Source organism: Giraffa tippelskirchi, chromosome 8 (genome assembly GCF_054371585.1).
Source record: "Giraffa tippelskirchi isolate mGirTip1 chromosome 8, T2T-mGirTip1v1.2.pri, whole genome shotgun sequence".
NCBI lineage: Eukaryota > Metazoa > Chordata > Mammalia > Artiodactyla > Giraffidae > Giraffa > Giraffa tippelskirchi.
Window position 1 is genome coordinate 127,456,085 of NC_137282.1, and position 16,539 is coordinate 127,472,623.

Below are 16,539 nucleotides of genomic sequence, written 5' to 3' on the forward strand. Positions count from 1 at the left end.
CTTGGGCTCCAAAATCACTGCAGTGACTGCAGCCATGAAATTAAAAGACACTCCTTGAAAGGAAAGTGATGCCCAACCTAGACAACATATTAAAAAGCAGAGACATCGCTTTGCCCACAAAGATCCATATAGTCAAGCTATGGTTTTTCTAGTAGTCGTGTGTGGATGTGAGAATTGGACCATAAAGAAGGCTGAACGTGGAGTGGTGCTTTCAAATTGTGGTGCTGGAGAAGACTCTGGAGAGTCCCTTGGACTGCAAGGAGATCAAACCAGTCAATCCTAAAGGAAATCAACCCTGAGTATTCATTGGAAGGACTGCTGCTGAAGCTGAAGCTCCAACACTTTGGCCACCTGCATTGAAGAGCTGACTCATTAAAAAAGACTCTGATGCTGGGAAAGATTGAAGGCAAAAGGAGAAGTGGGCAACAGAGGATGAGATGGTTAGATAGCATCATCGACTCAATGGACATGAATTTAAGCAAACTCTGGGAGATAGTGGAGGACAGAGGAGCCTGGCGTCCTGCAGCCCATGAGATCGCAGAGAGTCTGACGCAACTTAGCGACTGAACAACAACGACAGTACAAGATGCCTCAATTTTTGAATCACATGTTCAACAGACATAAAACAATTATGCCAAATTATGTCAAATTGTAAGAGTACTTCAGTGCCTGCTCTTGTCTTCCGAACCTGTTGTGCTAAGGAGCAGCCGTGAACATCTGGCAGAATGGCACTGGGCCATGGACCATACTTTGAGTAGCACTTGCTCAAAGACTAGAAGCGAATACTACAGAGGTGGAATTTTCTCCCTCTTTTTGTCTTAATTTTTTATTGTGGAATTATATTGCTATTCAAAATTTGGGGAATTCTCTGGTGGTCTAGTGGTTAGGACTCACACTTTCACTGCTGGGGCCCTGGTTCAATCCTTGGTCGGGGAACTAAGATCCAGTAAGCCATGCTGCAAAGCCAAAAAAGAAAAGCAAGAAAAGAAAAACAATTTAAAATATGTACAGATAATAATTCAAAAAATAAATTTCCTCCAAGTCCTGGTTACAGAGAAAAACGTATTTGACGTAAACCACAGCCAGGCCTGCGTGATTCCTCTGTCTCCTCCTCCCCTGACTTCACCTCCTGTCCTCCACCCCTCTGTCCCCAGTCTGCTTGCCCTCAAGCTCACTCTCTCCCCGGCGGGAGGTCCCAGGCTCTGGTGCACCCCTCCCCGGCCCCCAACATTGGGGACATCATTTCATCTCTCTGAGTATCAGTTTTCTCGTGTGTGGTGATTACAGTACCCGCCTCAGAGCTGTCATCTGAGGATTAAATGAGATCGCCCACACAGCAAGGGCTCTGAGCCCCTGGGGGGACGTGTGCATGTGGACTGGGCCCCCTGGCCACCCGTAGCCATCCCCAGACAGTCAGGCCAGCTCTGGTCAGCCTCCTAGTCTCATTCCAATCTCATCCCCCCTTCTCAGGCAAGCCGGCTCCTCCTTCTCTGCCTCCGCAGTCTACCTCCCACCTAACTGTACACGTCCTCCCCTTCCAGCTGTGAGCTCCCCCATCCAAGAGGGATCCTCCCCAGAGGAAAAGCCAGGCCAGGCTGCTGTATTATTTTTCTCTATTAGAACTGAAGGCCCTGTAATTCCTCCCACCTGTAATAATAATAATAATACATTCATATTGACTAATTCAGTGAGTGCTTAGTGTGTGCCAGGCACCACCCCAAGCCCTGTCCGTGTTTAAACTCATTTAATGCTCACAACCATCCTATGAGGTAGGTTCTCTTCTAAGCCCAATTTACAGTTGAGGAAACTGAGGCCAGAAAGCGGGAAAATAGCTAGCCCAAGGCCACCCAGATGATAAGCCCCACACTCTTATCCACAAAGCTACACATGCTTCCTGGTGGTTTTCCTCCTTCCTGATGGTGGGGATCAGATCTCTCTTACTCACTCAGCTCAGGGCCTGGCACAATGGAGCGTGTGCGCGTACTAAGTTCTTCAGTCGTGTCCAACTCTGTGTGACCCTCTGAAATATAGCCGTCCAAGCTCCGCTGTCCATGGGATTCTCCAGGCAAGAAATACTGGCGTGGTTTACCATGCCCTCCTCCAGGGGATCTTCCCCACCCAGAGAAGCTCTGTAAAACCGTTGTTAAATGAATGAATGAATGAATGGGTGGATAAATTCTGTCCACTGTGCTAACTTGACTATTCTTATGTGTATAGTTCACCGAGAGTGCAGGCTTCGAGGATCCCAGCTGAACTCTGGAAGTACTGGTTCCAGGACCTCCCCGATGGTCCAATGGTTAAGAATCTGCCTGCCAAAGCAGGGGACATGGGTTAGATCCCTAATCTGGGAAGACTCCACATGCCACAGGGCAACGAAGCCCATGCGCCACAACTACTGAAGCCTGAGAGCTCTAGAGCCAGTGGTCAGCAACAAGAGAAGCCTCAGCAATGAGAAGCCCGTCCACCACAGCCAGAGAGCCTGTGCTCAGCAACAAAGACCCAGGGCAGCCGAAAACAAACAAATTAATTAAAAAGATTACCAATTCCAGCTTCCTACTGCGTGAAGGCCAAGAACTTGGTCCCTGCTCAGTCATTACAATGCAAGGGCTTGACCACTGTGACTGGGCTTGTTTCCCTTCCAACACCCTCCCCGCAGAGTCCTTGCTACAGCAGCTCACTCATGGCTCTGCTTTTCTGCTCTCTCTTGATTTCAAAAAAAAAAAACCCAGACATGTTCTATCTTCTATATATTCAGAGCGGGAAGGATCCCAGCATCCCTCCTCCAAATAAGTACCTGAAGCACGTGCATCCACTGAGGGCACATGGAGGCCACAGTTTTATCCACAGTGAAAAACCCTACTCCAAGGCAGAGTGGTTGCTGTCTATTGTGAGGGCCTGTTGTCCTTTAGTTGCAAAGTTGTGGCTGACTCTCTTGCAACCCCGTGGACTATAGCCCACCAGGCTCCTCTGTCCATGGAATTCTCCAGGCAAGAATACTGGAGTGGGTTGCCATTCCCTCCTCCATGGGATCTTCCCAACTCAGGGGTTGAACCAACGTCTCCTGCATCGCAGGCAGATTCTTTACCACTGAGCCACCAGGGAAGCCCCATCAAGGGCCTGCTCTGTGCCAGGTACCGTACTGGGTGCTTTTTGTATATCTGATCTCATTTTATCCTTCCAGCTCCATGAGGTAGGTACTATTACTGTCCCTGGTTCAGTTAAGAAAACCACCAAAAACACAGCTAGAAAAGGAACAGAACCAAGATTCAGACTGAGGTTGGCCCAACCTTTACCAAATACACCCTGTCTTCCTCTATCCTTCCACAAGCCACCTATAGCTTTCTTATCTTGCCCAGTCCTCTGAGCATAGAGTCCATGTGGCTTCCTTCTTGTTATGTGTCCTCAGCACCCAGTGGGTGTGACCCACATTGCAAGCAGTCATTGCAGAAGTTACTGTGATTTTGTGGACTGGAGGACCTGTCAGGAGGGACCGCAGAACTCACACGGCTCTTGGCCTGAGCCCCCGTTACCGAGAGAAAGGAAGCTCTGGCCAAGGACTCTTGAGGGGAGAGAAACGCTGGGAGTGGACTCAGCTCTGGTCGGGACCCAAGCACCCAGCCCTCCCCGAGACATTGTGTGAGCAGGGCCAGGCCTCCAGATTCAGCCCCTCCCGCCCGCCCCAGCCAGGGTGGTGCCTGTTTAGGAAGGACTTTAAATCCAGCTGCCAGACCCCTGAACGGGAGAGGCAGAGAGGACTGGCCACTATGCACAGCTCCCGCAGTCTCCTGGCGTATCTGCTGCCACCACTGCTACTGCTGGGGGCTGCCCCAGGCCCCGCCAGAGCCCTCAGTGAAGATGAGAAACTCGTGATGGTGGAGCTGCACAACCTCTACCGAGCCCAGGTGTCCCCACCGGCCACCAACATGCTGCGAATGGTGAGTGCAGCCCAGACCCCCGCCATCCCCTTTTGCCCCATGAGTGGAAGCTCCCTCGGATTCATCTCTCTGACACGAACAGGGTCCCTGATGCCATAGAATTCTCTGGCCCCATAAGCGGTCTCATCATACAGATGAGGAAACTGAGGCTTCAAGGGACTTGCTGGCCCCTCAGGAGCTTGCAGATCCCACATCTGGTAGAGCTGGGCCGGGAAGCCCTGCTTCCCGACCCAGTGACCCCTTCCCAGCACCTCCTAAAATGCACATGGCCCTGGGAGAGGGAACACAGGAAGTTTCTAACACCTGGGTGAAACCATCTTTCAAATGCCTTCCAAGGAGATGAGCAGAACAAAGAGGCAGCAGGATGGGAACCAGCACCCAGGGTAAGACGGAGGGACTAAGGAGGTGGGGTGAGAACAGGAACCAGAAGCAGAGAAGGCTCTGGATCACACACATCAAATTCTGCTCGACCACCCAACAGACCAGTGATTCAGGGTGAATCCCTTAACCTAGTGTGCATGCGTGCATGCTCAGTTGCTTCAGCTGTGTGTGACTCCTGGCAACCCCATGGACCATAGCCCACCAGGCTCCTCGGTCCATGGGATTTTCCAGGCAAGAATACTGGAGTAGGTTGCCTTGGTCTCCTTCAGGGGATCTTCCCAACCCAAGGATCAAACCCACATCTCCTGCATTGCCGACAGATTCTTTACCGCTGAGCCATCAGGGAAGGCCCCTTAACCTAATAAAGATCCTCAGCTTCCCATCTGTAAAATGAGGTCATAATTAGAGCTCCATAAATATCAACATATGAGTTTCCCTGGTGGCTCAGTGGTAAAGAATCCACCTGCCAAGGCAGGAGATGCAAGAGGTGCGGGTTCAATCCCTGGGTCAGGAAGATCCCTGGAGGAGGGAATGGCAACCCACTCCAATGTTCTTGCCTGGAGAATCCCCATGGACAGAGGAGCCAGGCAGGCTACAGTCCATGGGGTCTCAAAGAGTTGGACGTGACTTAGCAACTAAGCACAGCACAGATTCTGGTACCAGTTCTTCCTACAGTTCCCTGATTGAGGCCTGGAACTCAGGTTGGGCCTTGGTTTCCCCATTGGTAGGTTCCTGATGCCCTACATTCTTGCTGGCTGAGACTGGGGGGCAGCACAGGCTGGGAACTGCTTTGCAGTCAGAGGTGGACCTCACGAGTTGGGTAACACTCTCTGAAGCAGTTCAGATACTGACGAGATATGCTGCTGCCTGGTAGGAAGTGATCTGAGGAAGGGGGGATAAGGCTGGACTGGGACATCAGGCTAAATTTGGGACAAGGTTCGGGCTCAGCTTCAGCAGTGATAAATGCGAGACTCTGGAGTTAGATGGCCTGGGTTCACATTTGACTTTTCTATTAGCTGTGTGACCTCAGCCAAGTTACTTCTCCTCTCTGTGCCCCAGCTGTTAATCAGAGATGACAACACTATAACAATTCTCGTAGGGTGGTTGTAAGGACAAAATGAGTGACTATGTGTAAAGTACTTAGAACAGTGCCTGGCACACAGTAAGTGCTCAATAAATGATACAGAAGATCCAGGGTGAGGCAGGTGGGTGTTATCATAGACTCTTCTCTCTCCCTCAGCCTCCAAGTCTAATTATCACCACTTTTACCTCCCAGAAGGCCCAACTGTTCTTGAATCGCATCTCCTCTCACCCCCCCGCCATCTCTTTGACACAACCCTGGTTCAGTGTTTCTTTTTCCACGGACTTCTAGAACAGCTCAACCTGCTTCCCCAGCCTCTGGCCTCTACAACCAGCATGAAGATCCCATACACTGGTCTGACCTTGCTCAAAACCCTTCCTTGGCTCTCACTGGCTCCCTGCTGCTTCCAGCTAAAGCCCCAGCCCCTGAGAGGCCCTGCTCTGGGTGTCTGGCCCTGCCTCCTACCTCTCCAGCCTTGTCTCCTGCACACTTTCTCCCTCTGTAACCCAGTGGCTGTCTTTCCCCCACCAAGACCTTGTTTCCCATCTCCACCCCTTGGTTCATGTTTTGCCTCAGCTCAGGATGCCGTTCCCCTCTCCACCTGGCCACTGCCTCACTTTTTAACACTTAGCTTCATGTTTCCTTCTCCATCCTCACGCATGCATGCTCAGTCACTCAGTCATGTCTGACTCTCTGCTACCCCATGGACTTTAGCCCGCCAGGCTCCTCTGTCCATGAAATTCTCCAGGCAAGAATCATGGTGTGGGTTGCCATGCCCTCCTCTAGTCTCCATCCTCAGGTTGGGCTAAACGGCCCTCTTTGGTAAAGGTTAGGCCATCGCATAGCTGTCAGTTACCACATAGTGGCCTAATTAATGGTTTATAACACTGAGATCTTGGGCTTCTTAGTTCTGGCTGTCACCTCAGGCCTGGCATAGTGCCCAGGACTGTTGAATGAATGAATGAGTGAATGAATGGATTTGCTTTCAGATGGTGACCAACTGGCTACTGTGGGTGGGTGTTGTGACCGTTGGAGCCTCTCCACAAGGGTCTCTGGACAACTGAGAAGCCTTAAGACCCACAGGAGTGACTCTCTAACGATGGGGCTCAAGGCATCCAGTTGGAACAGAAATTACAGCTGCGGTCTGTAGAGGAGCCTGCTTTGAGCAGCGCAGTGTCACAGACATCAACAGCGGACAAATGTCTGCTGAGCACCTGCTCTATGCCAGCCGCCCTGAAGGAGCTTATGGTCTAGTCTAGAGCCCCAAAGTTCATCCCAGACACCCTGAGCCTGGTCCCCAGCACCCTGCCCCTTTCCCCCTCCCTGTTCTCCACCACTCTCCATTTGCGAGAACCTCAGAGACCAGTGACTTGGAACAAAAATGCCCACAGAGGGGAAGGGGATTCACCTGAAAGTTACAAAGGTAGACTATCCAGCCAGGGTTCCCATTCCTACCCTAGGCAGCTGCTCTTGAGAACCGTGTCGTGTGTTGGGGGAGGAGTGGGTGTGACCACGTGGCCCCCTCCCTTCAGGGTCACCCACGCTTTTGGCCCTTTTTGGGCTGTCTGGCTCCTGCAGCTGGCGGGGCCCCCAGAGGGTGGAGCGAGAGTTGCTGCCAGGCCATCCATTTCCAGGAGAGGCCAAGGACAAAGTTTAATGGGATCCAGGCTTGTCTCCTCAATCCTTTCGTCAGATGCCTCGTTAATTCCCTCTTCCCACCCACACTGGGCCTGTCCTCCCAGCCAGGGACACAAAACCTCTGAGGCCCCCTAACCTGAAATGCCCCCTCCTACCATCTCACCGGAGGTCCCCACTGGAGAACCCTGCCTTTGGGACTAGACGGCTCTCTGGGCCACCAAAGCTCTGAAATAGTTCTCTCAGTGAGGGTCGCACAGAGCCACTTCATTTTCTAGGGGAAAATGGTTGTCTAGTTGACAAGAGAGCAATTGGGAGGGAAGCCTGGAACAGGAAAAGCCATGGAGGCCGGGCTATCCCAAGGGGAGTGAGTGAAAGTGTTAGCCGCTCAGTCGTGTCTGACTCTTTGCGACCCCATGGACTGTAGCCCTCCAGGCTCCTCTGTCCACGGAATTCTCCAGGCAAGAATACTGGCGTGGTTTGCCAGGGGATCTTCTTCAGGGGATCCCCTTCTCCAGGGGATCTTCCCTACCCAGGGGTCAAACTCAGGTCTCCTGCATTGCAAGCAGATTCTTAACCATCCGAGCCACGGAGAGTGGGAGGTTAAAGGGGAGTGCTGGCCCCTCAGTCAGATTTCCGGTGGGTGGGTAGAGGGAGCAGAATGGCTGAATAAACCACCCAGCCCTGGAACATCTCACTGGACATCTGGTGCTTCAGAACAGTTCAGGCAGTCCTAGCAGGGCACCACAATCCACCTTTCACGTAGACAGATATTAATTAATAATTCCACTGTCAAAAACATCATCCCATTTATTCTTCCCAAAGTCTTAATGAGAGTTCAGAAAGGTAGGCAATCTGTCTAAAACCACACAGTTGGGGAATGGTCCCAAGTTTGGCAAATTCCTCCTGACCTGGGGTGCCACCCTCCCACCTCCCCACAGAAGCCCACCAGGACCAGAGTTCTGCTCCAGATCACCTTCACGAGTCACCCCACAAGGAGGGGAGGGTCTTCCTCCTCCAGAGGGCCCCCCAGGACACGCTCAACCTTCTATCCTCACCCCCACAGAATCGTGGGCGTCCTCCCGTCCCCTCTGCCACCCTCCTCTCCCGCCTCCCCTGAGCCCGGGGCGTCCTCACCTCCCTGATCCCTGACCCGCCCCTGCAGAGGTGGGACGAGGAGCTGGCCGCCTTCGCCAAGGCCTACGCGCAGCAGTGCGTGTGGGGCCACAACAAGGATAGAGGGCGACGCGGTGAGAACCTGTTTGCCATCACGGGCGAGGGCCTGGACGTGCCGCTGGCCATGGAGGAGTGGCACCACGAGCGGGAGCACTACAACCTCAGCGCCATCAGCTGTGCCGCGGGCCAGATGTGCGGCCACTACACGCAGGTGAGGGGCTGGCCGGGAGGGCGGGGCCCCACGGCGATGGGCGGGGCCGGCGATGGGCGGGGCCCATGGTAATGGGCGGGGCCACCTCTCCCCTCAGGTAGATCCCATAAGTCCCTAAGCCCCCGCTTCCATCTTTCATATAAGTCGTCTCTCCACAGCAGTTCGGGTGTTGTCCAGGCCCCCAACGAAGTTCTGTTTCTCACAAACCATCTTCAGTTGTCTCTTGAAAACCTAGGCGGCTCCCCCACCCTCGGCCTCCTGGTCCCGAAGAGACCTGAATTAGGTGTTCCCGAAGCGTTTCTCCTGGAGGATAGTTACTGTGCCAGGAGATCCTGACCGAACTCTAAGCAATGTTGTCCACTGGCCGAGGTTACACACGGCTGTTTGTCCCAGCAGTAAACACATCCCTCCTTTCTCCTGTCCCTCTCTCACTGTCCCTCTTTTGTCATTTCTCAGAGTGTCCAAGTTGCTCCTTCTCATCTGCCAGGGACTGATAAAGCAATACACAATCTTAATTTTGTCTTTAAAAACGACATGCAAAATAAGAGAATCAGTTCAGTCACTCAGTCGTGTCTGACCATTTGCAACCGCATGGACTGCAGCACGCCAGGCTTCCCTGTCTATCACCAACTCCTGGAGCTTGCTCAGACTCATGTCCATCGAGTCAGTGATGCCATCCAACCATCTCATCTTCTGTCCTGCCTTCAATCTTTCCCAGCATCAGGGTCTTTTCCAATGAGTCAGTTCTTCCATCAGGTGGCCAAAGTACTTGTAGCTTCAGCCTCAGCATCAGTCCTTCTGTGAATATCCAGGACTGATTTCCTTTAGGATTGACTGGTTGGATCTCCTTGCAGTCCAAGGGACTCTCAAGAGTCTTCTCAAACACCACATTTCAAAAGCATCAATTCTTTGCACGCAGCTTTCTTTAAGGTCCAACTCTCACATCCATGCATGACTACTGGAAAGACCATAGCTTTGACTAGACTGACCTTTGTCGGCAAAGTAATGTCTCTGCTTTTTAATATGCTGTCTAGGATGGTCATAGCTTTTCTTCCAAGGAGCAAGCATCTTTTAATTTCATGGCTCTAGACACTATCTGCAGCCATGATTTTGGAGCCCAAGAAAATAAAGTCTGTCACTGTTTCCATTGTTTCCCCATTTATTTGCCATGAAGTGATGGGACCGGATGCCATGATCTTAGTTTTTTGAATGTTGAGTTTTAAGCTAGCTTCTAATAATTTTAAAATAAGAGAATAATAAATAAATAAAATTTTAAATAAGAGAATACATGGTCACAGAGTGAAGGTTTCAGAGAGCCTTCTGAGAGTATTTCCTGACTCTTGCAGTCACTCATTGCTTTACTGCATTTTGAAAGTTTGCATTTGCAGACAAGGGGTGTAGGGATGTATCCAGAGGAATTAACATTAGTGTTACTGAATTCTTTTTTTTTCTCCTCCCAGTGCTCATTTGTTGTTGAAACGATAACATGACAAATTTTTTAAAAAGGAAAAGGAAATGAACCAGCCACTTTCCCACCCATATCCACCAGTTCCACTTTCCAGTGTTTCTTCGGGGTGGTATTTTTAGTGCTGATCTTTAGGGAAGGAAATCCCAGCATCCCCCATCCAGATCAGGAAGTTGTGAAACCCCAGCCCTCCCTGCCCTCTTCCCCCTCTCACACGCCCATACATATGTCCACCTGCAGGAACTGCTGGCAGAACCGAGCAGGAGTGGGCTGCCCCACCTCCACCCCTGTGCTCTCTAAGGCTGAGCGCGTGTGCTCTCTGGGGTCATTTCTACCTGGCAGATGCTCAACAGCGGTACCTAGGGGACTCTCAGCTGAGTCAAGCAGCAAGACCCCAATCCTGGGAAGTTGTGCAGAGTTAACATGACAGCCTGATCTTACCACACGAACAAAACAAAACAAAACAAGCAAAAAACAACTGGCTTCAGATTGAGTGACTCCTGGGCAGACTGAAATTAGAAATAGCAAAGGGAGGCTATATTGGCTTGTTTCAGCCAATGGCAGTGCACAAAGGTTGTTTTGATTTGTTGCTAATGTTTCAGATTCTCCCATTTAAGATTCATTCCTTTGTTACGTCCCTTGTTTACAATGTCAAGGACTCGAGGAAGAGCCCTCAGGAAGAATTCATGAGGGTCTGTCAAAGGGGGAGGTTTTCAGAGGGATAGAGTCCTGGTGAAATAGTGAGTGTGGTTGGTTGAGAGTCGATTGCTTGGGACAGTTTTGTCCTGAAGCCGTGTGTCCTCGGGAATTTGGCTCTTACATATACAGTTCCTTCTCTCTCATGCACAGAATGATGTAGAGAGACGCTAGCTAGGAGCCATCTTGCCCAGGCTAAACTGTTGGGTTTGCCTTCCTTCAGGTGGTGTGGGCCAAGACAGAGAGGATTGGCTGTGGTTCCCACTTCTGTGAGAATCTCCAGGGCGTTGAGGAGACCAACATCCACTTGCTGGTTTGCAACTATGAGCCCCCGTGAGTGGGGTAGGGAGCCCTGGGGGAAGGGGGTGGGCAAGAGCCAAGGGGAGGGCTGGGCTGGACACAGTCTCAGGAGGAGGAAGCGGGCCGATCTGGGACCCATCTCCTAGGGAGCTATGAGGGCACTGAAGGAGTCTGTTCTCATCGGTTCAGCGGGTTAGTTCAGGGCGAATAAAACCCAGGTAGCACTTCCAGAAAAGGCATGGGTATGAGGGTTGGCCGGGGCCCCTCCCCAGCATTCTCCTCGCCTCCTGCAGGGGGAACGTGAAGGGCCAGAGGCCCTACCAAGAGGGGACTCCATGCTCCCAATGTCCCTTGGGCTACCACTGCAAAAACTCCCTTTGTGGTGAGTCCAGTTGGGGTGGGGAGGCGTGGCACTGGGGGAGGAAGGTGAGGCAGGGGACACCCACTGGATGGTCTAGAGCCTTCTGTGGCTCCAGAGCAGCTGTGTGAGCCACGGGAGGAACCCTCAGCGGCCCCAATACATCCAGGTTCCCAAGCCCACTTGGCCCACTCTGCCCTCCTTGCATACCCAACTTTGGCCCCCTGGCATTCCAAGCAACCAACTTCCTACCCTCCAAGCAGAGGGTGGAGGAGTTGGGGGCTCCCCGCGCAAATGCAGGGGTGGGGGTGGGGGTGTGTGGCCAGATGGGTGGTCAGAGGGACCGGGGCCTGAGATGCAATGGGTGAGCTAGGAACAGTAATCTGGCTGAAGTCCCCTGTCAAAGTGGAAGTGCGAGTGTGGAGAGGGGAAGACTTAGTCAAGGAGGTGGATGGAGGGGCAAATTCAATCACAAGAAATAACAATAAGGGACATATTCGCTGGAGAGGGTGCGTGCATGTTTGTGTGTATGTGTGTGTGTGTGTGTGTGTCTTCACAGTACATTTGGTCTCCTCACCTTGATTGTGGTGGGGTGAGAAATGCAGGATCCTGTTTGCAGCACTAATGCCAGGCCTTGCCTCTCTTCTCAGAACCCATCAGAGGCCCAGAAGAGGCTCAGGATTTGTCTTCCCTGGTAACTGAGGCCCCATCTTCCCTAGCAACAGAAGCCTCAAGCTCTAGGAAAGAGGGGATCGATTCTTCCTTAGCAACAGAACCTCCACCCCTCTTGGTAACAGAGGTCTCAGGCTCCCTGGCAACAAAGGTTCTATCTTCTGTAGAAACTAAGGCCCCATCTTCCTTAGTAACAGAAGACTCCCCTTCCATGGCAACAGAGACTCCACTTTCCTTAGCAACTAAGGTCCCTTCCGTTTTGGCCACTCACAGCCGGCTCTCCTTGGGTAAGAGGCCAGCTACCCTCCTCCCCAAATCAACCCATGATCCGACCCCCAGATCGGCAGACAAAGAGACCAGCAGTACAAGAATGCCTCCCCGGATCCCGGAGAGTTCTCTGCACCCCAAGATATCCTTGATGGGGACACGGGAGCCGCTACCCCTCTCCCAGGAGGAGGGTGAGGCTGAGGCCAAGTTGCCTCATTCCAGTGAGATCTTGGCCTCAGTCTCTCCAGCCCAGGACAAGCCAGGTGAGCCGCAGACCATACTGAAGCACAAAGGGCATTCCTCCTCCAAGTCCCTGTCCAACTCCCCCAGTGCCTCTGCCACCGCCAATGCCATGGGTGGGCGTACCCTGGTCTTGCAGTCCTCCTTGCCAGGTAAGGCCTGTAGTGCCCATTCTACCTCCCCTCTGAGCTCCAGAATGTCAGCACCCTGCTTGAGCATAGGCGGTGTGGGCAAGGCGGGGCATGCACCCCCCAAGTAGGAGCTTCCTCCCTGGCTGCTGGGTCCCCACGTGTGTGCCAGGTAGGGTGGGCAGGAGGGTGGGGAGAGACGTCCAGGCTGAGGCCAAGCCTCTCCCTTTCTGCAGATGCGGAGGGCCCTGGAAAGCATGGCTTCAGGTCAGGGTCAAATGTGAGCCCTGGGCACGTCGGGAGCCTCCTCCTGGGACTGCTGCTACTGCTTCCCCTGGTGTTGGCTGGAATCTTCTGAAGGGGTCACCACTCAAAGGCAAGGCCTCATGGGGCGATCCCTTGCCTCTGGATTGTTTTTCTCCAATAAGAGACCACAGTTTCCTAGGAGGTCCTCTTCGGGACCCAGCAGCCCTCCTTCACCCCAGCCAGACCCCATGCCAGAGGCCTTGTGCCCACAGGAGGCCTCTACAGGGCCGACCCATGGCACTGCCCCACGAGTGCCTCTGCCTCTGGGGAGGTGCACCCCTTAGCCAGCTGCAGGTGGCTCTGAGCACGTTCCTGTGGCCACAAGGACCAGCTCTCCAGGTCTCCTGTGGTCACAGTCCTGCTGTTCTGGGAACAGAAGTTCTCAGGGCTTCCCAGGGACCCCTCGGACCCTCCAGTCCCCTGGCCTCTCCCTTGGGCCATTGGAGCCTGGACGTTTCCAGGGGTGCTTCCTGCCTTCTCAGGGTAAAGAAGTCAGCCGTCCTCCAGCCATCTCCCCTACCCTGTCCCCAGCCCACCTCAAACGAGACGCTTCATGGCTGAAGTCCCTCTGGAAGGGAAAGGTTGCGGGGTGTCTGCCTGACCCACATCCACAGACCTCTCTGGGGGCACAGGGCCTGGCCGCTGTGAGCTCAGCTTGCTGCCCACTGACTGCACACATGACCTGGGCCCCTCCGGTTCCTCCCTTCTCAGTCTGGGGGTGGGGTAGGGGTGGTGAGGATTCTGGGGAGATCTCTGCCTGCCCTGGCCTTGGGTTGTCTGCCGAGGCAAGAAAAGGGTTCTCCCTGAGTGTCCCCTCCCCGAACTTGCCTGTTTAGCTGGCACTGGGTGCTGTGAGGGGCAGAAGAAGGACAAGCCCCATCTGAGAGTGGTTCCACGGGTGGGTGGGGAGCAGGGACCAGGGAAGGGAGGCGGCTCCTGACTCCCGAATAAAAGCCTGTGTATGAGCGCCGGTCTCTGTGCTTGCGAAGGGTCGGGGGCAGGGGAGGGCTTGCTGGGGGGCCCTGGGAGACTCACCTCTTCCGCTACTGACCTACGACAACCTTTCTCTCTTCTTCACATCCTGTCTCCCCCCAAACACTCCATTGAGTTCTTTGAATCAGTTTTCCTTTCCAACTGCACACCCCCTCCAACAAAAAAAATCTTCAGGTAGCCGGTGGGAAGCAGACAGGGCTAAGGGGAAGCCAAGGGCTTTGGGCTGACTCTCCCGGTACTGGTGGAGCCCAGTTGGGTTTGTAACCCAAGATGGGAGCGGCACACAACCTCTTCTCGGGGGTGCTGCTGCCCAGCCCCGTCCTGGACACAGGGTCTGCAACGTACCTCAGGGATGGCTGGGCCAACCCCTGGGACATGGAGGAGTCCTGAGAAAGGGCTCTGGAGTCCCAGACACCTGCCTCCCCCCGACACTGCCCCAGGGAAGCACAGAATTGTCCAGAAGTGCTGTGGGGCAGGAGACCACAAGTGTGTGTGTGCGTAGAGCTCACAATGGTAGGTGATGAGGGCAGCTCGGGCCCCAGCTGGGGCTGGTGGGGAGGGGCGGGCAACCGGCTCCCGGCAAAGCTGGGCTGTGAGCAGTTCAACAGGAAATCAGTCCAGCGCTGCACATTGCATGTGTGTATGAATACATACATATATTTATATGATATCTATATCTAAGTCTAAGTCGCTTCAGTCGTGTCCAACTCTGTGCTCTGTGTGACCCCATAGACGGCAGCCCACCAGGCTCTGCCGTCCCTGGGATTCTCCAGGCAAGAATACTGGAGTGGGTTGCCATCTCCTTCTCCAGTGCATGAAAGGGAAAAGTGAAAGTGAAGTCGCTCAGTCGTGTCCGACTCTTAGCGACCCCATGGACCGAACCGGTCGTACCCTACCAGGCTCCTCCGTCCATGGGATTTTCCAGACAAGAGTACTGGAGTGGGGTGCCATTGCCTTCTCCCCTATATCTATATATGTCTATATACATACACACATATGTGATATATATATATTAGGGAGTAACTCATAGAACAAAATTCACCGATTTATAGTTATCACTCAATGGTTTTTAGTATATTCACAGGGTATGCAACTATCACAATTTTAGAACATTTTTATCACCCTGAACAAAAACCCCGTACCTGTCAACAGTCACTTTCTCCTTTGCTCCACCCGCCAGCCCCTGCCCTAAACCACCACTCATCTGTTGTCTCTATGGATTTGTCTATTCTGACATTTTGTATAAAGAGAATCACAGAATGTGTGGCCTTTTGTATCTGGCTCCTTTCACTTAGCATATGTTCAAGGTTCATCCATGTTGTAGCATGAAATAGTACTGTATTCCTTCTGATTACCAAGTAATATTCCTTTATGTGAAATATAACTTCATCCATTCATCAATTAGTAGACACTGGGTGTGTTCTACAATTTGGCTATTGTAAATAATGCTGCTGTAAACATTCATGTGAAAGTTTTTGTATGGTCATACGTCTTTATTTCTCTTGGGTACATCCTAGGAGTGGTATCATATGGTTAACTCTGGTCATATAGTAACTCTATGTTTAATTCTTTCAGGTACTGCCAAAGACTACTTTCCAAAGTGACTGCACCATTTTACAATCCCACCAGCAATGTACAAGGGTTTCAATTTCTCCACATTACCAACACTTGTCTTTTTTGATTATAGTCATCGTAGCAAGCATGAAGTAGTATCTTGCTATGGTTTTGCCTTTCATCTCCCTGATGGCTAATGATGTTGAGCATCTTTGCATGTGCTTAGTGGCCATCTGTGTATTTTTCTTTGGAGAAATGTCTACTCAAGTCTTTTGCCCATTTTTTAACTGGGGTATTTGTGTTTTGAGTTGTAGGGATTCCTTATATATTCTAGATACAAGTCCCATATCAGATAAATGATTTGCAAACATTTTTTCTTATTCTATGGGTTGTCTTTTCTTGATGCTACCCTTTCAAACATAAAAGTTGCTCATTTTGATGACTTCTGACATCAATGTTTTTCCTTTGCTATTTGCACTTTTGGTGTTATATCTAAGAAACCCTTGCCTAATTCAAGGTCATGGAGATTTATGCCTATGTCTTAAGAGTTTTATAGTTAATTGTGTGAATTAAAATGTAAATGTTTATTTCTAGACTTTCAATCATATTCCTTTGATTTATGTATTTCTCTTTATGCTATTACCTACCATACCATCTTCATTACTGTAGTATTGAAGTTAAGTTTTGAAATTGGTAAATGTAAGTCCTCCAACTTTGATTTTTTTTTCAAGATTGTTTAAGCTATTCTACTTCCCTTGAATTTCCATATAAGTTTCAGTACCAGCTTGTCAAATTTCTGCAAAATTTTTATAGGGATTATGTAATCCATCATTTTAGCAATGTTAAGGCTTCCAATCCAAGAACATGCGATGTCTCTCCATTTATTTAGGTTTTCTTTACTTTCTTTCAACAATGTTTTATAGTTTTCAAAATAAAAATTTTGTTAATTCTTTTGTTAAATGTTTATAAGTATTTTATTTTTATCCTATTGTAAATGAGACTGTTTCATTAATTTCATTTCATTCTGATTACAAGCATATAGAAATACAATCAACTTTATATACCACAACCTTGTTGAATTCATTTATTAGTTATGACATTTTTAGCAGCTTCCTTAGGATTTCCTATATACACGATTGTG

The 16,539-nt window shown here is 51.2% G+C and overlaps 1 protein-coding gene and 1 long non-coding RNA gene across 3 annotated transcripts; one reads left to right on the plus strand and one right to left on the minus strand.

Annotated features, from left to right (window-relative positions):
* Positions 1–810: 810 nt before the first annotated feature.
* On the minus strand, positions 811–12,025 carry LOC145517568 (uncharacterized). Its single transcript, XR_014062156.1, has 3 exons — positions 11,816–12,025; positions 1,946–2,309; positions 811–956 (listed from the first exon to the last, which is right to left on the minus strand). It is a non-coding gene; the product is annotated as an uncharacterized LOC145517568 (long non-coding RNA).
* PI16 (peptidase inhibitor 16) lies at positions 3,741–16,464 on the plus strand. 2 transcript variants are annotated; one of them, XM_081520326.1, is made up of 7 exons: positions 3,741–3,935; positions 8,198–8,419; positions 10,804–10,913; positions 11,174–11,262; positions 11,889–12,569; positions 12,782–12,921; positions 15,420–16,464. In XM_081520326.1, the coding sequence occupies exons 1-6, from the start codon at positions 3,765–3,767 to the stop codon at positions 12,901–12,903; spliced, it is 1,395 nt and encodes a 464-aa protein (XP_081376452.1). In that variant the 5' UTR covers positions 3,741–3,764; the 3' UTR covers positions 12,904–12,921; positions 15,420–16,464. The 2 variants fall into 2 exon arrangements, with proteins under 2 accessions (XP_081376452.1, XP_081376453.1); XM_081520327.1 differs by lacking the exon at positions 12,782–12,921.
* Positions 16,465–16,539: the final 75 nt, after the last annotated feature.